This window comes from Acanthopagrus latus, chromosome 2, assembly GCF_904848185.1.
Source record: "Acanthopagrus latus isolate v.2019 chromosome 2, fAcaLat1.1, whole genome shotgun sequence".
Taxonomy (NCBI): Eukaryota; Metazoa; Chordata; class Actinopteri; order Spariformes; family Sparidae; genus Acanthopagrus; species Acanthopagrus latus.
This window is the reverse complement of record NC_051040.1, coordinates 21,826,574-21,850,216: the sequence shown is the minus strand read 5'-3', so window position 1 is coordinate 21,850,216 and position 23,643 is coordinate 21,826,574. Positions and strand designations below refer to the sequence as shown.

Below are 23,643 nucleotides of genomic sequence, written 5' to 3'. Positions count from 1 at the left end.
CTGGCACAGGTGGAGCTCACGGATTTGTAGGTGGTAGAGTGGTCGGTGGGGGCTGGGGTGGGGATTGGAGGGGTGGGGGGCCAACTGTCTAGGAGGGGTATAAGTCTGCTGATGGGGGAATATGGTACAAGTGTGTGTGTGTGAGAGAGCGAGTGAGAGAGCTGGGAGGAATGTGGCACCTGGACCACCCCCCTCTCTGGGGCTTTGTGGCAGCTGAGCCAGCCCAGAGCATCTGCGCAGCCACAGGGTAAAAAGCAGTTTCCCTACACTTCATGCCCACACACACACACACACACACATACTCACACAGAATGACATAGCTGTACACGGTGTTGTTTGGCTTCACTGCAGCAGTGTTTGTGTGCTTCTTTAATTCTTTGTGGATCTCCTGGCCCACCACACGGTCCCTAGCTAGTACATTAGTGTTATTGAGCACAGCGCAGATAGCATGAGTGCACCTTTGAAACAGATGGCTGCACCAGCATCAAACTCCAAACCAGCTTTTCACTCCACGTGACTAATCTACTGCCTATGATGCCTTACCAGCACGCCACTGGATCCACAAATGGCAAACTGGCTATGGCACTGTGGAGGCTGAGTCTCTTGAAGTTGCATCCTATTTTTGATTTTAGGTGTTTTTTTTTAGCACTAGTTCATGTTGTTAGGGTCAAATATGAATGAAAAAAAACAAAAAAACAAATCACATTCATTCTTGGAGATGAAATGGTACAGACTATAGAGTGTGTGTTACATTCAAGATCAGACATATATATTAGCCCATCATGTGGAAAAAAATCAACCTAATTACCAGAATAAATGTCGGCACTATACGCCTCTGAAAACCATGGATATGTTGAAGTTTTACAAGCCAATTTAAATTTCTTCAGGTTCAATTTTAAAGGTGTAATATGTACGAATGTGGGTTGAAAACATTCAAAACCTCACTAAAATTATCAACAGCTGAGAAATAACATTAGATTAGATGCCGTGAGGTGCATGCACTGTTGCAAAGCATGTTTAGCATGCTAACCAGCTAGCCTCATCCTGGTCCAAAGCTCTTGTGCTAGTGCTGTAAACACCAACACTTCCATGGTGCTCCGAGCTCTCAGTCTGGACTGCTAGCTGACACAGCTAACTGAGTGAATTAGCTCACAGCAGCCACAGTTGACAACAGTCAACAGTCTGCTGATATACTGCCGTAATTCTTACATATTGCACCTTTAAATTCTGTATTTTCACAACGCTGAATTTATGGACTGGATAGGTTTAGGTTCAAAACCACTTAGGTTAGTTTTAGTAGAGGATTGTGTTTTATCTTCCCTGGTGGTGTCCTCACAAACAAGGATGGAAAATGTCATCGAAAAATCAATACGTTTCAATGAAATTGAAATACCATCTCCAGCAGTGGTCTCTGACTTGGCAGCTGTCTCACCTTGTTGTAGGTTCACCACCATCCCCTCCTCCTCCCGACAGGAAGATCAGCTCATACATGTGTAACCTGAACGTGACATGACACATGTTGTTGGAATATTGATATGAAACGTATGACATGACATACGGCAATCCATCATCCATAGCAAAAAAAGCCCTTGTGAAGGACAATGCTTTGGGTGGGGTTTGGTTTCCTTGAAAGCTAACTCATAATGAGAACATTTATAATTGTAAAAATGGGGAAACTCTCCATCCACTTGATTCTCCATTAAAATTACAGTTACTACCGGTCAGCATGGTCAGTTTGTCCATTGTTGCCCCTTGTTGCGTCGGAAACTCTCCACAACATATGCCAGTGCAGCCCCCAACAAATGCTGTAGATATACCTACTTGAAATTCATTCCCCGAGTCTGCGTGGTAAATAGCTGTTTGTTCCACATGGGACCGGATTGATATGGAAATGAACACATATCTTCAAAAAGGATCCCACCTTTGTCAATTAGGATAAATTAAGTTGTTTATTAAATTTGCATAATCTCTGTGCTTGTTATTCCAAGAACTGTTTTAATTGTACTGTATCACTAGGGTTGCTCATTGTTTTAATTGCAGTGGTTTGCGCTATGGACAATTCGCTGTTTTCCAAATTACTATTTACCAAAACTCATTATCAAGTCAAGTTTTCCTTTGATTTGTTAATATGCACTATACCATTGTTAAAAATAGTGTGTTCTCTCCCACACCTGTGAAATACACCGGAATGTTATTCAACAACTGGGCCTAAACCCTAGGTGGGTGGCAGGGAGTTAACAAATTATTCAGGAGTAATTGCCTGTTATTGGGGAGAAAAGGCTGCCACAAACTGTGATGAGTTGTCACAACGGTTCTGTCAGCGTATTGTGAGATAATCCCTGGTGGTTTTAAGGGAGACATGTTTACCTGAAGTACTATATGTGTGGTACAGCAACATAAAAGGTCTCCAGTTTTGGGTCACAAGGAAAAAAAATATGGTGGAAAATGTAGATCCCCTTAATAAAACAGAGAATGTATTTTGCATGTAGGTGTGTTTGGCTGGTGTTTTCCTTTTGAGGTTGCAATGTTTTTTTTTTTGTTTTAGGCTTCTCTTTTCTTTCTAAGCCTTACTCAGCCACAGTAAATGTCAACAATATAGTGTTTGTCTCAGGCTCACAGTTCACAACAGGATGTTTGATGAGGTTGCCAGCCCTGTAATTGGTTGTCTTTTTGTCTGAATGTTTCTTCTTTTTTTTCTTTTTCCAGATCTCCCACTTGTCAATCTCTCAGTGGAGCCTCAGCCTGTTCTGGAGGGCAACCTCGTGAAATTCCACTGCTCTGCAAAGGCCAACCCTCCTGTCACGCTCTACAGGTGAGATCGCAATAGAAATGTTGCTGGAGTACAGTGAAACACGAAACCATCCCGTGATGCAGACTGGAAAGAAAAGATTTATTTACATACTTTAAATGAGGTCGTCTGTAATCACTAACGCTTGTGGATGATACATTTACACATTAAGTTGATTCAACACTTCATTATTGATAGCATTAATCATGACCAGACACCTTCATAAGATGGTGTGATGTCATCTAATCAGCCCACAGCACCTTTTTGAAATGAAGAACAGACAAACAATGGAACACCGTCATGCCGCAAGATTTAATGAAAACACAGAACAGAAAAGATCATTTGGGAAACCTTGTCATGTTCCACTGGGTTGCAGCAAAGCAATACAGTGTTTTGTTGCATGGCTGTTTGCTTCGTGGTCATATCATCTCCCCTGAACATTAAATGTCCAACAGTGTGTTGGAGGAAAGATGGAAACATAATGTGCATGACATCTGATGGAGCTGTCAAGATTACAGCTTTTCTGAGATTAGGTTGTGCTCCACACTATATAAAAGAAAAGGCAGGTTTCCCCCCAGGGCTCTGCCGGTGCTTTTATGTGTGTGCTGTGCAGTGATGGTCGACGCGGTGTACAGTGCATACTTTAAGTTTTTGTTCAAGCCCAGAGAACATTTTGAGGAGGGACAGAAACAAAGTCCTTATAGGGCAGTAAACTAAACTCAAGAGGACACATGGCCAAGAGGCCAAGGAAGATTACTATAGGTTATGCCCACCTTCTATTTTCTTAAGAATAAAGCATGTGGCAAAAGAGTCAACTTAAAGATTACTATGTACCCTCGCATTATATATGTGACCCCCTAGCAGTATTTACTTTTATTTCCTGCATGCATTTCTAGCAGTTTCGAGAGCATGTTTTCAGTTGAAATGTCATGTTAAGGTTTTTCACCTTGTCTCTAGCTTTAACTTAAAATCTGAGTGGCAAAAGATATAAAAACACATCAGAGGATTTCAATGGTTTCTGAGGCTGTTGCACAAGTAGAACACCCTTACACCTCTCACGTAGTGCATCGATACTCACCCTCCGGACCTCGCGCGTTCAGCACCCTTATCGCCACAGAGACTGCTGATATTCAATATCAGAGAGTTTTTCCTCTTGAATTATTCTTTTTAATCTACAAACGCTAACATTTCAAGAAATATTTCTATACACATTATCTGGGCTTAACACCTAGATTAAGGCTAGTAAAAGTGTGTTTATGCCAAACTATGCGTTAAACTAAATAAAAGTCGAAAAATCCACACACACCATCCGCCGCCCCAACCTGCGCAGTCCAACTCTCCACTTTGCTGCAGTAAACTGCTACCTGCATTGGCCCAATATCGGCACTTCACATAAATTGTGCACTGCAGAATCATCCAATATGTACAAGAGTCCTTGAAAGCTGGCTTGTATTCAAATAATTAAAGTAAAAATGATTTAATAAGGCTGAATTCAAGTACACAAAGCAGCCCCATTTCCTCCTCCCTTTATACTGCAATTCAACTTCACAACCCCGCCGAAAACGCGGTTGTAAATGAAATGACCTGGCACTTATTGAGTCAAGTTTGACCAAAAACAGAAATAACTGTAATGTATTTCTTTTCTTCAACAATATCTAATGCTGCCTTCCGCCCATTGTCTTTTATTAATGGGCGCGTTCTTAGTTGCAATCCTGTTAACAACCCATTCATATTTTATCCTACGACACTTGTATTTGTGATGAAACCACAAAATGAACAGTAATTATCCTTATAAAATCTCGCACGGTCATCTAGAAGTGTAATTCTGAAGCGATTTGTCAAGAGATGCTTTTTTTCTGGGTGGGAGGTTTTAAAAACCCGGCAGGGAAAAAAAAAAATGGAACGAAATCGATAGCAAAGGGAATTGGCCAGCTCTGAATCTTGTAATGGTACTGGGAAATGAAATGGATGTACAACACACTCACAGGTGGCAAAACAGAGATGTTGCTTTTTTGATGGATTCTGCCCTTTTGAAAAAGAAAAGGAGGGAGGGAGGGCAGCGATATTGTGGAAAACAAGGTTTCTATTTGATTGTGTAGGTGCACGGCATAGACAGGACGTCTATTGCACCTGCAAAGGGATTTCACCTCTATTGTTATGAGACTGGATCAATGCGAGAATCAGACCTCTCCCCGGGGTATCAAGAGCTGAGATGCAATGCCTGTTGAGATGACTTTTTCTTTTACTTTGACAAACTACAGAGTGAAAAAAAGGTTGGAGGTTGAACTTTCCCTTTATGTAATTCATTTCTTCCCTTTTCTCTTCTGCCTCGCCTTCTCTCGCCCGCCTGGCTCTCTGTCATTGACACAATCCACCGTAGGATTAAATAATATCCGCGCAGACTAATAACGTTTGATACTTCAAGGTTATACTCTCCACCGGTTCTCCAGTTTCACAGTCTCCCATTTAGATTTATCTGCAATTTATACAAGCGCTTCAGGACTCCCGTGCGCCATTGGAGCTCAGGACATGGTAGACAGCACACTTTTAGGCTTCATAATGCTTGCCTGAGAGACTTCGACTAGGGACAGCCCCCCACAAATTCCCCCTCTAGAGAGCAATATCGCAGAGGAGAGCAGGAAGCTGGTCAAGCAGTGTGGGGCCATTTTTCAGTGCTAATACACTCCGTCTACCCCAGATCAGATACGGCACAAGGACAGAGTAGTTCTTAGACGGATGGCCTCTTTTCTATCCTCAAGAGAGCCATCCATTCCCAATGTGCACTGCGCCACTTTGCCATCCTCCGACTCAATGGACACTTGAGACACAGACCCAAGATAGTACGGGGCACCAGTCGAAAAAGCACGGTGGTTTCTGCTGCCTGCGACCCCCGGTGATTGCCACGCGGGTTCAATAAATCTGAATTTAAACGTGAAGATGGAAATAAGATATATCCCCACAGATACCTGAACCTTTGCCAGAGCACGGCTCAAGGAGAGAGCACAGAGGAAGGAAGTCAGAGGATCGGTGCGGACTGGAGGTGTGAAGGCGGGGGGGAATAAAAGATAAAAGTGGTGCTGATGGTGTGAATGAGGTAAGAGTAATGGGCATGTGTTGCAGTTTGCTCTCAGGGGATCAACAGTCTCTGAGAGGGAAAGACGAGTGGGTCGGAACATCTTCATTACTGTTTAGAATGGTAGGAGGGCGAACTGGCATACATCACTATCACTCAACCACCCTCTGATGAAGACACAGAGGGTTTCCTCAGATCCCAAACAAGAACCCACGAGAGAGACGAGAAAGAATAACAAACAAAGCAAATCAGGTCCCTCGTCTGCACATACAACCGTGCGCAGAGCGACAACAAACCCCCCCCTCCTTTCGCACGGAACTGCAGCAAATTACATCCCAATCCTCCCCACACTCCAACTCTCAGTGTTGTTGTTGCTGCTGCTGGATTGTTTGTTTGCTTTTGACTGACACTATAATCACCGTCTCTTCTTTCGTTGCAAACTGTGGAGGTAGCTAATTGATACATGCCATTGTCTGTTTTTTTGGACAAGACTCCTATTCCCTCGCCACATTGTTATGCCTCCATCAGATGCCACCTCACACACCAAAAAAAAAAAAAGTGCGAAGGAACGAAGTGTAGTGGAGTAAAAAAAAAAAAACAACAACTCCTTTTAGCGCGTTGCTTTATTTAAAAGGACATAAGTGCCGGGGCGCAACACCTGAAATGTAATTGGTTCCAGTAATTGACAGCATAATTGCAAAATTGTAGATTAATGTGCGCCGTTCCTGCAAACAAATCAATGAGACCCTGACAGGTTGGAAATTACCTTGAAAAGTTAAGACTGCACATAAAAGTATTTAACAACCTGAAACTTTCAGATAACCCTGAAAAGTTGAGAAAAAAATGTAATATCCTAGAAGTAAAAAAAAAAAAAAAAAAATATCCCCCACAGAAAAGTCACTTATTAAGTTGTATATTTCCGAGGTTATGCCCACCTTCTATTTTCTTTTTTCAGGTTTACTGCCATCATGACACTTGTCTTGGTTTTCAGATAGATATGGTACACACGTATGAGTACATATCTGTTTACTCCAATTCCTTGGCAGAACATTAATTAGCCCGGTAATGTATGCGCATGTCGAAATCACAGCATGCCATTACTAAACCCTGCATATTTATTTTATATTCCGCTGAGAATTCAACAGTCATCACTTACAATATGCATGTAAAGCAGAGAGGAGCTGCACTGCGCTGTGCTTAACCATGCTGATAATAACTGTGGGGCCTGATTTACTGTGGGTCTCGATGCTGATGGCACAGATACCTGCCTAATTTAATTGTTACTGTTTTATTGCCTTAATCACATTCAGTGAATACAAAACTCCCCCCCGCCCCACGTCTCCTTCATCCCGGGCTTCCATTAACAACAAACCTGTTTATCTGTATAACGGTGTTAGCTTACAGACCCGCAAAAACACACAGCTCGCCTCTACTCGCACGCGTAGACACACACACACACACACACACACACACACACACACACACACAGAGTCTAGCGTACGGGATTCACACCCTTTGGCTGAATCAAATCCCTGAATAGGATACAGCAGTGTAAAGTGAGTCAGCTATTGAGTAAGCTCGCGCTGGCCCTTCTAACCTCCCAGAGGGAATGCAGGTGTTTGTGTTACCCTGGGCCAGCTATGTTTAGACATGAGTCTTGGACAAGGCCCAACACCCCAACAGAGCTCCCATGCTCCCCGAGGACGACGGCATTCTGTCTCCGCTCCCTCTAACACTGTCAAGGGCTCCCAAATCTGGCAGCCGCAACCTCCACTCGGGAGCATCCGGCTGCCCAAACATCTGCGCTCAGCCCGTTACGACTCCTACAGTATGAGCTGCTGAAGCGTAGGTGGAAACTTTGGCTGATACCGATAAACTATATGTACACGTGCATGTTTTTTGATGTCTCAGGAATGGTCAAAACTGTCAGAACCATCATCAGTATATTGCAGAGTAAGGTCTGCTAGATATCCATTTGGTAAGTGTTTTGGAGCTCTTGATCAAAGTTTGCCTGTCATCAGTAATCCAACCATATTGATCAACTATGCAAGCGGCTTATAACATCCCATAGTTTGATTCATTGCGAGCTCTCGTGGACATTTTATGGCAAAATGATGGCAGCAAAGGAGGAAGTCAGGTGGCCATGTGTAAAGAGCGACAGGGTCCACGTAGGATGAATGGAGACCACAAGTCCCATGTGAAACCAGAAGACAACAGCAAGTAGTAACACAGTAAACTGACATCACACAACATCAGTTAGGTGTGTAATGTCTGTAAGTTAAGTTACATAAGTCATACATTCACTTGAACCCAAACCACAATCTTTTCCTAAACCTCACCGAACTGCAATTGTGCAACATAATTCCTGCCGCTTGTGCGCTGCAACAGTCATCGTCTGGGAGCGGCGCCACGAGTCGTTTTGGAAATCACTGAAAATCTATCCGATCACTGAGCTAAGAGTGTGTGCTGGCCCAGTCGTCCATTTTTCCAGAGCACTTTTTACTGCTTGTGATGTGATCTCAAGCTTCACAACAGCCACAAAATGGAACATCATGAAAGGTTGTTTTGTTCGCTGCTGTTTTCAAGAGCTGGAACGACCTTGGAGTCCCCGAAGTGCTCCGAAAAAAGAAAAAAAAAAAACTGAAAATTGGAACTTCTACTTTTCTTTAAGTTGTATGACTCTGTATGACTATCTGCCGGCGAAGCTTGTGTCATACGAGAGAAAGCGCCACAGCAGTTACAAAAAGGAACCTTACTGAGAGATTGTTTCGTCAAGTGCTGTTTCCAGCACCAACTCATCACTGGTGTAATTCATTTCGTGATGATCATCATCATCTTCGTTATTGTCATCGCCGCTATCATCGCCGTTACCACTGTTGTCATCGTCTTAATCATAGTCATTACTGTTTTCAACAGCCATCGCCAGTGTAATTAATATCACCGTGATCATCGCCATCATCATCATCTTGATCATCATCATCATGCAAACAGAGGCGGAGACGTTCACAGTGATATTTGCATTGATATTAACATAACGGTTTTCACATGCTTTTAATCTCCCCATGTGTAGTAGACATATGACTTCCCATGCCGATACTGGGGTGATATGATATCCTGCTACTGACAGAGTGAGATGTATATGTATGACTACAGATAAACTCCATTCTGTCCCAAGGCTATCTAGGGTTTGCATCTGTTCATACTCGCTGACACACACAGGCACCCAGACACCGTATAAGTACTTCTACTACTGGATCAGACAGGCCAAAAACACCCGTCTGCCCTATTTTCAACATTTTTGGAAACACAGGTGTTGCGGGGCTCTTAGCTGTGTCCTTGTCACACAGGAACACAACTCGAAAAAAAGTCCTACTGCCGGAGAAAAGCAGCGAAAAAATCCCATGAAGCCCAATTAGAATTCTGCTTCACTTCACTTACTGATTGAATGAGGTAATCTGTTCTCATTTAAATGATAGCATTTCAGTCAAGCATGGGGCCAGCTTAGTCATGGAAAACAAATGGGGTCCCTATCCCGTGGAAACCACTCTCAGTACTGGCAGGAATATAAAACGGAGACAGGCGCCGGCTCCGTCGTCATTGTTTCCATTTGCCACATCAGCATGCTGCCACGTCTCTATTGTGGAGGATGGCAGCGTTTAGATGCATGATGCATTGCATGTCCCACAGCACCGTCTAAACTTCCCAAAGAGACCTGAGACATCCGCAGATGCCTTGGCTCAGCTTTTATAAATGGGCCTCGTCTGTTGTAGCAGCAGAGAGCGATCCGCGCCACGCAGAGCGGTGCACCGTCACTTCTGACATCCTGAAAGTCTCACCTAAATATGTGGGGAGTGTCTGTATCCCTGTCACAGGAGCTATCACTCACAAACACAAACAGATGTTCTTTATGTGATCCCGTGTCAATTTATTAACATCAGCTGTTGCCTGCAATACAGTACGTGTCAAGCAACGTCTTCATAGGTGGGGGAGCAACCCATTTATCATTCTGTGATTTGTTTTTCTTAGCTGGCACTCTGTGCCGCACTCTCTGCCTGCCGTAATGAGGAACGTGCTGTCTGCTCCGAGTCGCCAGGGAGCTTGTCACAGCATGGAGGGCTGCCACAAAAATATGCTGAAGCCAGCACAGAAAAAAAAAAAAAAAAAAAAACCTGCCCCCAGAATTATGATTTATTCACACAAAAGAATGCTATTGACATAAGCATGTGTGAAAACCTGTCTTAATGCCTTTTCCCCTTTTTCCTCAGTTTTTTTTTTTTTTTTTTTTTCCATTTCTCACCGTCTCTCCTTCCCGCGCCTTCTAATCCTCTCACCAGGTGGGCCAAAGGAGGGAGCATAATCAAGGAGGTCTCTGGAGACACGTATGAGGTTATTGTGGACCACTCCTTCTTCACAGAGCCGGTTTCCTGCGAGGTCACCAACCCTCTCGGCAGCACCAACATCAGCCGCAACGTCGACGTCTACTGTGAGTGGCTCCTTCAGCGATACTGCACGCCTTTCATTTGTGCCAGCGACGTGATGTAGCACCGCTATGGACATTTACTTTTTTACTGCTCCAAGAGCCGGTGCCACCACAGCTGATGCCTGATTATGGATGACTCATAAACGGTTAATGATGTTTATTTCAACAGTTGGTCCCCGCATGGCTGCCGAGCCTCAGTCCTTGCAGGTGGATCTTGGATCTGACGCCGTGTTCAACTGCGCCTGGACAGGAAACCCCTCGCTAACCATAGTGTGGATGAAGAGGGGATCCGGGGTGGTGAGTGTACTGATCTGCACCGCCACCTGTTTAATAAACAGCCACATGCTGCTGCCGCGGCTCACAAAAGCTGCTCCTCTCTGATGAGGCCGGCATTCTAGACTTTCCTAAAAGTCTATTAAAGCTGAGATTCTGAGGCCATTAAGGTCCCAGCCTCTATGTGACCTGCTCTCACATGAGATCTGTTGATTCGATCCAAAATTCTGACTCATTCCACCTTCCCTTTTGTCAACATCAAAGGCCGAAGCCAACTCCTTTACTCCACTGAGCTCAGGCCCTAAATTGGATTTTAATAATTGAGGAGAGGTGCCCTTTATGGTATTAAATGTTCAATGTGCCGCCTTTCCCTTTCTCCCCCATCGCACTGCCTTGTTGCAATGTCGGGACGCAAAGGTGCATTTGCTGTCATTGCATTCGATGATCTTTGACTCTGTCGCCCGCAGGTTCTCAGCAACGAGAACCTCCTGACGCTGAAGTCGGTGAGGCAGGAGGACGCTGGCAAATACGTCTGCCGCGCCGTGGTCCCGCGTGTAGGAGCAGGCGAGAAGGAGGTTTCTCTCACGGTCAACGGTGAGCTATATTGCTAATGCTGTATGGTTTTTTGTTGTTGTTGTTGTTGTTGTTTTTTTTCGCACAAATAGGCTCACAGATGCACACCCGCAAAGTTGTCAGCTGCATCCACGTACAAAGTGTGAATCTTGATGTCTGGGGTCAACGGCGGCAAGGAGAAAGCAATCCGTCAAGGGAGTCAGTATTCTGCCTCCTCTGTGGTTTACAAAAGCCCTCCAACAGAATACGCAGCCTTATTCCTCTCCTGTAGTCTCCTTTTCGGTGTAGCAGTTTCTTGGAGACGCGGCTAATTTTACCTGGCAGGTATAGAAACAAAACACAAGCCCCGCGACACGCACACACTCAGACTGCACAAGGATGTGGCACATGGCGTGCCTGTGCAAATTAATTTTCCCCCTCACACACACAAAGGTGATGTGACATAACAGATCCGTTTCATCAGCTCTCATCCTCGTGAAGCCTTTTAAACCTATGGAGCCGTAAACATAGAATTGGTCTTTTCAAGATATGGTCGCACATTTCATAAACATGTGAAATGCACTTAAATGTTAATTATATTCCGCGTGAGTCACAGGGAAGCTGCCTTTTCGGAGGCACTGACTGACTAATGAATACCAGCCTTGGTGGGAGACCTGGCAACTCTCAAACAAATGACTTCATTATCAGCACTTGATATTCAGGGAGCATGCTTCGGCGTGGCAGAGTTGTGGAATTTACATGGCTCTTATTTTCTCCCTGTCCATCTGAAGAAACCCGGGCCAAATGTGAAGGAAAGGAAAAAGAAAGAAAAAAAAAATAAAAACGGAGCGAAAAAACTAGAGAGGGGTTTTTTTTTTCCTTTTTTTTTTTTTTTTTTAAAGCGGCTGGCGAGATGATGTCGAGAGTTAATGCTGACAGTGTATCGTTGCACAGTTTCCAAAGCTAACAAAAGAGTTTGCCTGTAAGCAACGCTGGCGCTGATTTCGGGGATGAGGATACATCAAGTAGCAAACAGTGTGTGTAAAGATTTTCTTTTCAAAACCCGACACGAGCTTTGCATATCAGAGGGAGAGTGGGATACCAGTATTCCCTCCAGCACGAGATCAGAACCGTGACTTTCTATGAACTGCAGCGAGCCCCCCCCCCGGCTCCTCAACCAGGAATTCAGCGGAAATCAAGGCAGAAGAGGCGTGAGGAAGAATCATGACTAATTCTATTGTCTCCCGTTCTGTTGATAGCGAAACCTATGCTGGCATCCTTTGTCTGCTGCCTTAATACGTAAACAGAATGCACAATATTCAGCGCTCCAGTTTATTTTGATCCATCCCTTCCCTGCTCTTGCAGCTACTGAGGTTGTGCTGCTTTCCAAAACGATGCCATGAGAGAGACGAGATAGATTGTTTTAATAAAGATTACACCACACAAACAACTCCGAGCACACTGGGAAACAATGCAACAAAGCTAAAATGGCATGTTTATTTAGTCTCTGCAGACTTCACTCAGGCGAGGTCTGGATGTCTTCTTGTCTTCTTTTATGTGCGTGTATTCGTCTCCTCGCCTTTTGGCATCGTCGCGCCCTCCCCGCACGAATCGGTGTTTGACATTCAAAAGGCCTCTTCCCTTTTTACCCTTCTGAATAATTGAAAATCATCTGCTTTTTTTTTCTCCCCACTCCCCCGAAAACCACATGAGGAACCCTGAGTCATTTCTTACCCGATCCTTGAGGCGAATCAGATTGTCAAACTTGTGAAAGTGCAAACACTGCGGTTGAAGTAGTGGCGGGCGCGCGTGTAGCTCTCTCTCCCGAGGCTCATTGATTGTCCTGTGCCAGTGTCTCCAACTGCTGATGAATGCCGGCGCTCCTCTCCTCTCCTCTCCTCAGCCTATACATCCAGCACCACCGACAGTCGGCGGGACTCAATTGAATCCGACAGCGAATAGCTAACGCCGCGGCCGGGGCAGGCTTTTGGGTTCGGACGGCCGTGATACAGCAAACATCAGGCCGCCCACTTTGCGCATGCCACGACGTGAACGGTGTCTGATCGTTGCTCTTTCTTGTTTGTTTTCCCCGCAGTCATCCCCCCCGCCCCCCCCCAACAGATTCCTTTAATGTCGTCGTTTAAAATTACATGTGTTTATAATTTGTCATTCCCTCTGTATCTCCCTCTCTTCCCCGCCGTCGCGTGTCACCGGCTCCCACTGTGGCAACTCCACGCAGACACGAGGATTCCTGCTTTCCCCGGGGGAAGAATGTAATTTAATTATAATCAAACAGCTAGCAGGGGAGGCAGTTTGTGTTTAAGACACTAATGGATACGTATTGCTTACTCTAGTCAAACATTTTGAGGATGGAAAGGCTCCTTAGCATTTCATATGTGGCCATCAAGTGGCTGCATGTATGACTGGGCGGGGCGGAAGGCGAGGGGGGGGGCATGTGCACGTCCATGCGTGTGATTATTTATACATGGCACACAATATATATGCATGGCTTTTTCCAGACTCCGGCAAGAAGTTATCTGACATGCTTGGAAGGATTGAGCTTGTGTATATTTAAGAGCCATATATTCACGCAATACATATTAATTAACGTATCCACGAGTGCGAGTAGATCTGTGCGGCCGTTTGTGGTTGTGTGTGTGTGTGTGTGTGCACGTGTGTGTGTCTTTGGGCAAAGCAGTATGTATAATGACACACGCACAGTACTCGGGCAGCCTAGGGAGAGAAAGCCCATTACCACAGTAAGGGAGAGGGAGGGCCAGAGAATCCCACAATATCCCACAGAGCGCCGGGTTGTTATAGATCTTTTTTTTTTTTCTTTTTCCCCGCTGTTTCTCTTTCTAGACAGCCTGTATGTGCCTAGTTAATTAGCATTCCAGCCTGCTTTAAACTGGCAATAACACCGTATAAGAAAGAAAAGTGCAAATTAATGAAGGAGAAAACTGCATTTAAGATGCAGCGCACTTCATCTGACCGGCTAAAAATCGAGCGCAGTGAGATATGATCCGCGAGGCTTTCTGCAAGACTTTGAACCGACTTTCCTCTCTATTTGTACCTGTCTCTTCTGTTTTTTTAAATGCAAATAATATCTTTATATATTTTCTCACTATGTTTAAACAACTAAAAGTTTTCCATCAGGGAGGTTCATTCAGAAGTTTAGGCGTGTTCACGGTGGATTACAGGGATTTTTGGAGCACAGCAGCCCCGAGGTCAGCAGCTCCAAGGTGTCCTCTGTGTGTCCAGGGAGGACACCATGGTCGAGAAAGCCTCCTTCGTACATCCAATGAAGCGGAAAGGAAGTCTATAAATAAACAGGCAGCACGTTAGAGGTCAGCGCGCACTGATAATAATCAGTAGGCATCAACTTTATCGGTACCTGAACAGATAATGAGGGAGTCACGCCGCAGACGTTATTTCAACTCATGCTAATAAAGAAAGAGAATTCTTCACATAAATCTTGTCCAGGATTTTTCTCAGTTGTGTTCATCTGCACTCTGAAATTGCCAGTGGTGTTCTTCACAATGTATCGCCAGCCAATCCGAACCTCATTATACACAAGTTGCTTCACTCACTAAGATCCAATTCCTGAAGAATGTTCCCCGAAAGAACAACTTTTTTTTTCTTCTTTTCCATGACTAATGTTCCTACTTTAAATACACAGTTGTATACATATATAACATAATGCAAGCAAGATGCTTGCTTTCTGAGGCAGATCCAGATATTTCATGTTGATGTTTTCTTCCAATTCGTCCGTACCGCGAAGACTTGAGACTGTTTGCGAATACTGCTTGAAATCGTGCTTTTCGGCGCCTCTATAAAGTTGTAAAAATCAGATAAAGCACTGATTTTGGCCGGGGACTAATCCGGTGGCTTTTGGCCTGTGCCATCTGTCCGGAGTTATTACTGTAAATGTATTTCACAGTGTGAAGCGAGGGCCGTATGGCTCACACTGCGTGCAGGGAAAGAGACAGGCAGAAAATACATTCCGGTCCCTGTTGTAAAGATGTATTGAGCCAAAACAGGCAAAAATGCAGCCGGGCTGTCAGAGCGTTCAGGGCAGAAAAGTGTGTGTTCTGCAGGAGTAAATATGATAGCTGTACCTCGGCTGACCAATTAGAGATGAAGCTGAAATTATTTGTGTTGCGGCCCCACTCTGACCTGCTGCTGGTAATCTAATATAGCAATGCCGAGATAAAACAGCGTGAAGATTCCCCCTAATGTTGCTATAGGCTAGCACGGACGATAACAAGCCACTTTATAACAATAAAGTCACTCTCGCTAACCGAAATGTGTCCGACTGCTTTGTCCTCTTTATGTGTGGACACGCTGCAGTATGACTGGACTGTGTGAGACGACTAAAACACACAAAGTATCGGGTTAAATATTTAAAATCTCCTTTGGCACAACACTCTCAATCTTGCTTTTTTTTTTTTTTTTTCAAAGCATTTTAAGAAGTATGTAGCAAAAGCTGAATGTGGTATATTTAATTTATTACAGTTAGTAAAATATTTAGAACAAGAACTGACTCTGGTTGGCAATTTCAACATATCACTGCCGTCCCCTCACTCACCGTGGCTTTCTCCCAATGGCAAATGTGGCCACTGGTGACCACATCAGACATTTATTTTTATTTTTTTCCTCTGTTCGAGTCGCTCTCTAGCTGTTTCATGCTCTCTTTTATCACAAAAGAGAAACAGGCAAATCAAAAGGGCTGCGCCGAGGTAGCGGGGAAATGTCAAGCCCCTGTTCAAAGCGGATGCCTCAGTTTTAGGAAGGAAACGCGAGCCCTGGCCTTTTTTTTTTTTTTTCTTTTCCTCGACTCCCACATCGATGTTGTGTAATCAGATTGCAATGTCCACTCTAGAGTTAACACCTCCTCAAATGAATGAGTGGGAAAAAAAAAAACATTGCACCCAACATTTTTGATTACCTCCCCTGCTGCTAACATTGATGTTGTAGTGCCACCCACCTCCCTGCTACCAACGTGTTTGTGCTCTGATCACATAGTCTGAGTGGCAAACACACGGGCACACACTTTCAACCCAGGCTGAGCCAGTGAGATAAAGCTATCTAATTATATTCCTCATTTGCAGCTCTGATCCATAAAATAGATCCTTCCCAGTCACTACCAGCAGCCTTTTGCAGCCTGCGAGTAACTGATCTTGTTTTGACAGTTGCAGCTCTTACGAAACTTACCTCTCATCTCCGAATCACAAGTTAATAAAAAAAGAAGGACCTAAAGCGCACGCATGTTGTACTTTTACTGCTGCTACATGTTGGCAGTCCAGTGGAAAAAGAGGAACAGCTTTCAATACATTATTTCTTAAATTGTCTGCAGCATTCATTTTGCAGCAGTAGCAGCCTTCCAGCATCCTCCAGTAGCATACCAAGACGCCATCTGGCAAAGTCTCATTAAAATGCTAATTCATTTTAATAAGAGACAGGTAATAAACTGCAATTATGTATCGTCAGAGAGATGGCAGAGAGCGGGAGTTTGAGGGAAGTTGGCGGAGAAGCGAGTCGTCTCCCTTATCAAGAAGCTGCCTCACTTGCCACCCCCTTAAACCCACATTCTTAACCTTAACCATCACAGGAGACGCGCTAAATGTTTGATTTTAACTGCTTTTTAAGGGCCTTGTAAAAAAAAAAAAAAAAAAAATGGAAGCCTTGAGTTGTTTTTTTGTGTCAGTTTGGGATTGCAAGCTGAACCGAAGAATCTAAACGCAGAGAAGGAGGGAATGTCAGTTTGCCTGTGTATGATTTTGAATTGAATCATCTCCACAGTGCGTCTCGAGGGTCTGAAAAATTTGCCGAACTTACTGTGAACAAACTGAAAACTGCCGATTGAAGCCCACATGTTTCCTTTTTTTTTTTTTTTTTTTTCCAGACATGATTGATTACGTTGGCTCCAAATTTGACATCTCACAGTGATGATGGAAACAGCCAGCTGAAAATAATAATAATGATTCTCTTGGATAACAACGATGGGGGAGAGGGTCTGGCGGCAGCAGCCAGTGTTTCGGGGCTTTTTAGATAACGGATATCCAGACACAGTCTCCCTCTGCTGCTTGGGTAATTTCGGCTGTGATCTTTATAAACAGACATCTGCATTTGTAGGTTTGGTCATTTGAAACAAGCTAATGAAAAGCTAAAGACGGTAACTGATTGGTTCTGACGTTGTATTTCGGCCACTGTGTTTTTATCTTGTCTATCTATCTATCTATCTATCTATCTATCTATCTATCTATCTATCTATCTATCTATCTATCTATCTATCTATCTATCTCCATAGCATTGTTCTCATACTGTAGTTGCATTTACTTATGTCAATATGTCAACCTCTGAAATGTTGCTGTGCTGGAATCGTACTTACAGTGAGCTCCTCAAGACCAAAGGCGGGATCTAGACTTGAAAGACAGAATTGGGTCATGTGTGACATCTTGTCTTCATATTAGTGCTGTCACCTGGCGTGAACAGCCTCCGGGCCAGATGGCAAGCAGACCAGTCGTTTAGGCCGAGCTGCCCTTGTCAGATGAGATCTTGTAGCCCGACCAAGGTTTAACACACGCTGGCTCCAAGTCCGTACCTGCAGCTCCTGTTGACTGGACTGTTTACACAGATTATGATTCCAATCAAGCCCTTCCATCGGCTCATCGGGCTCATCTGGGAGAAATCTGAATTCCCCACAACTAATTTTGAAGCTCATAAAGATGTGTTTACAGTTACAATACGAGCAATGCATTACAAACGTGATAAGAAACACATTTTGTTGGACAGAGTTTGGATGTTCTGTGTTATTAATTCATACAAGTCACTGCTGGATTGTGCAAAAGCGCTGATGCTCAGTGTTTACTTGTTTGCTAACCTATTGGTTCAGGGATCAAATATGCTGCAAGCAAATTGATTTGAGGAGATAAAGCGGACAAGTGTCTCATTTCACCGCAGTGGTATTTTTTCTATTTTACATCTTTGCAGTCCTAAATACTCTCCAAAGAATCGCTGTAGCACTCTCCAGCAACGCCTCTCTCCATGGGAGAAATCAAGCCGGCCATAAATCAACAATTTTCTTGAACCAGAATGAGGTCTGGGCCCCCACTTAAGCCCTTCCTTCAGTCCTGGCGTGTCCTTGGGTAGATTGTGCCGAGGGATGAGGCATGTTCATATCGCACTGCAATATAATCTTCCCCAGGAGTCCCAAATTACTGAACACTTCAGGTGTTACTGCTCGGAACAAGAGAGCAATGAGAATATAATGTACCTCAAAAACTCGATTGAGCAGAATTGTCATAAGACCTGAAAGTGAAAATGAATTTAATAATTCATGTTTCAATTTCTGTGACTCATCTTCAAAACTTTTTTTTTTTTTTTTTTACGACTGTTCTTTTTCAGGGCCACCTACTATCTCCAGTACCCAGACTCAGCAGGCTTTACACGGAGAGAAAGGACAAATCAAATGTTTCATCCGAAGTACGCCTCCTCCGGACCGCATTGTAAGTACATCTGGGCTATTTATTTTGTTCTGATTTCATCTTAGTGCCAACTTCTACCTAATGTTATTGCAAGGACACATCCAGCACTGCAATGCTCGAACAGGTATTTTCTGGACCTGTGGAAGCTGAACAACGCAAATTATTTCCAGTTTTTTCATATCTGAAATGAAAATGCCTGACTGAACTATCGATCTTTTAGCTACACGTGGACAGCACGGGCAGGTAAAGAGAAAGACAAGTTGAAGGGGTTTTAAAGGATTAGCTCCATCATTTGTTTTGCGATGAAAAGGTGGGCATGAAAAGTCTGAATGGCTCAGATTCCCATTTAACACACATTTATGCTCTGTTAGCACCGATCCCATTAAGATTTATGGACCTTATATAAACAGCCTACTGTCTGAGCTCACTTTGAGATTATTATTAGTTTGCATGCGAGTGTGTGCATAAGCGTGTGGTTAATTGCCACAGTTTTTTATTATACTGATGTCCGGCATGAACAAGCGACATAATTAACACCAGAATCATTTGAGATTGGTGCACGCGGAGGTCGTCGTTAATGTTCACCCATAAGCATCGGCCCGTCGTTCCTTTCTTTTGCTCCATGTGATAAGATATGATATATGTGAGTGTTTGGATGCGGTGATGTCAAGCCAGTGGTCAGAAATCACACACCTCTCCCAAAGGGCTTTACGGTCTCCTCACAGATGAAAACATCACTTCATTTAAAACAAACACTCCGCGGAAATGATTTTTGAGTAACTTCAAGGAAAGCTCTTCACATTATTCACTTTGTATCCTAGCAGTCAATTAACGGTGTGCTTTCGCCTCGGAGTAAATTGAAAGCACTTGAGCCAAGGCAAAATTTGTAACAATGTAACACTGCACTTCACAACTCTATTAAGCCACCTGTCCATTCTTCCAAGCTTGACGTCGAATGTGTTGTTTATCCTCTGGAAACCAATTTTGTCGTTCTCGCTCTTTAATACATTTCCGTCGTATCGTTAGTTAAAAATCAGGGAGAGCGAAAAATGGAATTCTCACCACGGTCACCCGAAGCAAGCCTGCGCTAAGACGCTTCGAACAAAAGCAGCCACTAAACGGTACGTGTTACATTATAATAGCACTGCATAAATAAATCCTGTATATGCAAAATAGCTATTGTTATCCAGTGTTTTTGAAGAAAAATGCTTAGCATCGCTCACATCCACCAATACACCGTGCCGTGTATCCAGCATTGCATCATTTTGAAGAGTCAGGCGTGAAGAACAATACATGTTTACGCGGTGAGATCCAATTTATATACTTTTACAAATAAGACACACACTTACTTTCCAAAGAGCCTATGCAAAAATCCCCCAAACTGCCAGTATTCCTGCTATTAATTCATAACATGCAAGAACCTCAAATGATCCAAATTCTGTAACACTGAAATAACAAAAATACCTGTATTTTTATTTTACAGAACTTTCAATCTTGCTGTTTTTGCCATCACAATAATGTGCTGTATTCTAATTAACACACAGTATCGCTCTCCCTGCCTTCTCATATTCGTCTCCCAGAGCGCTGCTCTGCAAATGCTTGCTTTCACTCGCACAACAGCCAGAATCCAAAAAGCACAGTATTACAAACACCACGGTGAGAAGAGATGTGCCTGGAGTACATGCAGTTTGCAATTATCTATCAGACATTAGCTCAGTCTACAGATGCCAGCGATATCTCAGTCAGCTGGCAGCTTGTCAAACAGAGATGAACTGCAGCAAATGGCTAGTAAACAAACACATTTTAGCCGCAACATTTTTACCCATAGCACAATGTTCTCAAGTGTTTTAACCAAAACAGAATATAACATTGTTAGCGTATTCCCAACTCTTAGTTGTACCATGCAGAAGTAGCCTTTTGACACTAGTACCAGCTTATAACAGAACACCGTATAGGTGTCCATTTATTACTGAGCACTAGGTTCATCCGTTCATGGTCATCGTGCATCTCCATGGAGATGTGTACCATTATGTGCGCTGTGCACCACATCTCCACGGAGATGTGAACCGTTTGCAACATACAGGTGCCGTCCGTAGTGCAAGAATCACCCGAGACCCTCCTGGTTAACCCCTGCCAGTGAACTTGGGCACCCTTCGAAAGGAGGATCTACTGGTTAACAATGGGTAACCCTGCGAAGCACGGCTATGTGCTGGCTTGGTCAGCTCTTGAATACTGCAGGCCAATCCAGTGTTTGTTAGGGTCATTGTTAGCAAGTTTTTCTATTCTTCTGTTCGCTATCTCGACCAAAGAAAGAAAGAAAGAAAGACCAAAGAAGCAGCCTTGTTAGCTATAGGTTACTAAAAACACAGAAAAGTGTACAAGCGGACGTTTCAAGGTTTCGTCGTCATTCCATCATCCTCAACAAAACTTGTTGCAAATGAATAACTAGAGAACAGTCTTCAATGACGGCACTGACTCCGTGGGCTGTGCTCAGGCATGCCGATATACTAAAAAATAAACCAAATTTCATTGCAAGGGTTGCAGTCTTCAAATCGTTCAATCGGGAATAGAAAATGGCGATCACCGGACTCAGGAGGCCTTGTCAAATTTCACTGAAACCTGGAAACATACGGTGGCCCTACAGACAGGCAGAGATTTTCATACATGGAGCCACACTGCTAGCACGTCTGCTTGGCACACAATTCAACTCTTCACCCTGTCTTTCTTTTTTTTTTTTTTTCCAGGCCTGGTCATGGAAGGAAACCGTGTTGGAGTCTGGAACGTCCGGCCGCTACACCGTGGAGACCGTCACCACAGAAGAAGGAGTGATCTCCACGCTGACCATGAGCAACATCGTCCCGGCCGACTTCCAGACCATCTACAACTGCACGGCGTGGAACAGCTTTGGCTCCGACACCGAGATCATACGCCTTAAGGAACAAGGTGGGAGCCAAGGTTCGACAAGTTCCACCTTCCTCTTCTTCAGATCACGTGACCGTGGTTCCCTGCAGCACACAGTGATAGATGGTAGACTGAGGCTGTGCCTGCGCTGCGACCTTAGCCCCATATTTGAATGTGCGGTTGGGTTTCTGTATTAATGTGCTATTGTGTATGGGTGCAGGGAAGGATTTCATAACGAATCACTTATGAATAATTGATAGCTGATGCACAATAACAAATACAAATCTGGAATAGATGTTTAAAATTGACACAGATTTCAGCGTATCTGTATGTGTTAAATGTTTGAATGGAGGGCTTTGATTTACATAAACAACATTCGAGATTAGCTTTCAGATTCTTTAAGAAATAATGTGTTCAAAACTGACATTTTATCACTTCCAGCTGCAGCTTCCACTGCATGGCCTGCACTCTGATGTACAGTACTGTAAATGTGGTGATGACACCGGTACATTCCCTGACAAATTAGTTTTCCGGGTTAATATAAAGTGCAACTTGCTGTTAATTTGAATTGGTGACCTTTCGCACAGACCGTGTCCTGAATACAAACATTCTGCTTCCCTTATGCAGAAGAGTTACTTAAAACGTTCTCCATTCCTTTTGCCTCGAACATGAATACTTTTTTTTTCTATCCGTCGACCTTTTCCCCTCCGCCGTCAGGGGAAGCTGTGTTTTCTATCCACTTATCACAAACGATAAATTATAAGCTGCTTATGTGAAAGTGACATTGATCAATGAAGACATTAAATAGGCTTTAATGGTGTGGGCAGAGCACTTGGTTGTTTTGCATTTGTTTAAAATGCGAGAAGGTCATAAACGTGGGCTGGTAACTCAGATCATTAAATGTGCTTTAATGAGGACCTTTAATGTCGGGGGAGCATATAGACGCAGGTTTTAATCTCCTCCTCGTCACAAATGCAGCATCCAACGCAAGAGGCACACCGACGTGGCTGTGCTCAGACGAGCGCCCACACTCGAAGAAAATAAAAGCCTTCGGTGAAATTCTTCTTTCGGCTTAAATGAGTGTGAATTAAAAGTTATTAGACAATAGAATAGGACAATACTGGTCAGAAAAAATGTTCCAGCTCGCTGATAACTATAGTGTAGTTTTTCCTCCGTATTTGCTGTTATTTGGACCTACAGCGCAGAGCTGTTTCTTCCTGTGGTATTGTGCCCGCGTGTTTTTATTGCATGGCCTTGTGCCTGAGGGATATTGTCAGAACCACTTAGAGGGATAAAATATAGCAAATCTTCCCTCAGTTCTTGTCTGCTGCAGAGACAGCGTAGAGAGGGGCAGATGAGGAGAGGCGGTGCATGCGTGTGCCTGAAAGAGAACGGTTGCCTCTTCATTACGGCTGTGTGCGCTGTTGTGTGCGTTCCGCCGCGTGCCCCGCACAGTTGAAACGTGTGTGCCGTCAGATTGTGGGATGACGTTCCTCTTTGTTGCTCTCTCTCTCCGCAGAATCGCTCCCGGTGGCGGTGATCATCGGCATCGCCGTGGGAGCCTTCGTGGCCGTCATCGTCCTCATGGGCACCATCGGGGCGTTCTGCTGCACCCGCTCCCAGAGAAGTACGTCTCCCTGCCCATGGCACTTCCACTGAAGCATGCATGTCAAAGTACTGTATCGCCCCCAAGCACACAAATAAAATGTCCATCTCTTCAAACGCAGATATTGATTTAACTAACAGTCACGAGAGAAGAATCTGCTCTTAGGGTTAAGCAATTTTGGTTGTCTGCGGAAAAAAAAAAAAAGAAAAGAAAAGGGACATCTTGAAGACGCTGCTGTGACAATGTGAATTGCTGGAACATGGTGTCACACTTAATGGAAGATGAAATCACTTACGGAGATGGACATCTTTTTGTGGTGCGCAGATAGCCAGATTGTAATAAGGGCTCATTTCATGCAATCTCAGTCTGGCTGCATTCGCTTGTGAGGCTATTTACATCCTGCGTTATGCTCACTGCCACCCACCCATGTACCAAGTGACTCAGGTTAGAGACAGTCAGGCGCTGTCTCTATCCAACACCCAA

The 23,643-nt window shown here is 44.0% G+C and overlaps 1 protein-coding gene across 12 annotated transcripts in view; it reads left to right on the top strand.

Moving 5' to 3' along the window:
- The window catches only part of kirrel3b (kirre like nephrin family adhesion molecule 3b), a 165,838-nt gene that overhangs the window by 134,323 nt on the left and 7,872 nt on the right, over positions 1-23,643 (top strand). For 7 of the 12 annotated variants that reach the window (XM_037086813.1, XM_037086802.1, XM_037086759.1 and 4 more), the window contains 7 exons: positions 2,707-2,812; positions 10,196-10,344; positions 10,511-10,638; positions 11,082-11,208; positions 18,574-18,674; positions 21,398-21,608; positions 23,074-23,181. In XM_037086813.1, coding sequence (XP_036942708.1) covers positions 2,707-2,812; positions 10,196-10,344; positions 10,511-10,638; positions 11,082-11,208; positions 18,574-18,674; positions 21,398-21,608; positions 23,074-23,181 — 930 coding nt within the window. The remainder of the gene's footprint in view (positions 1-2,706; positions 2,813-10,195; positions 10,345-10,510; positions 10,639-11,081; positions 11,209-18,573; positions 18,675-21,397; positions 21,609-23,073; positions 23,182-23,643) is intronic. The other 5 variants (XM_037086823.1, XM_037086782.1, XM_037086777.1 and 2 more) reach the window with 1 other exon arrangement.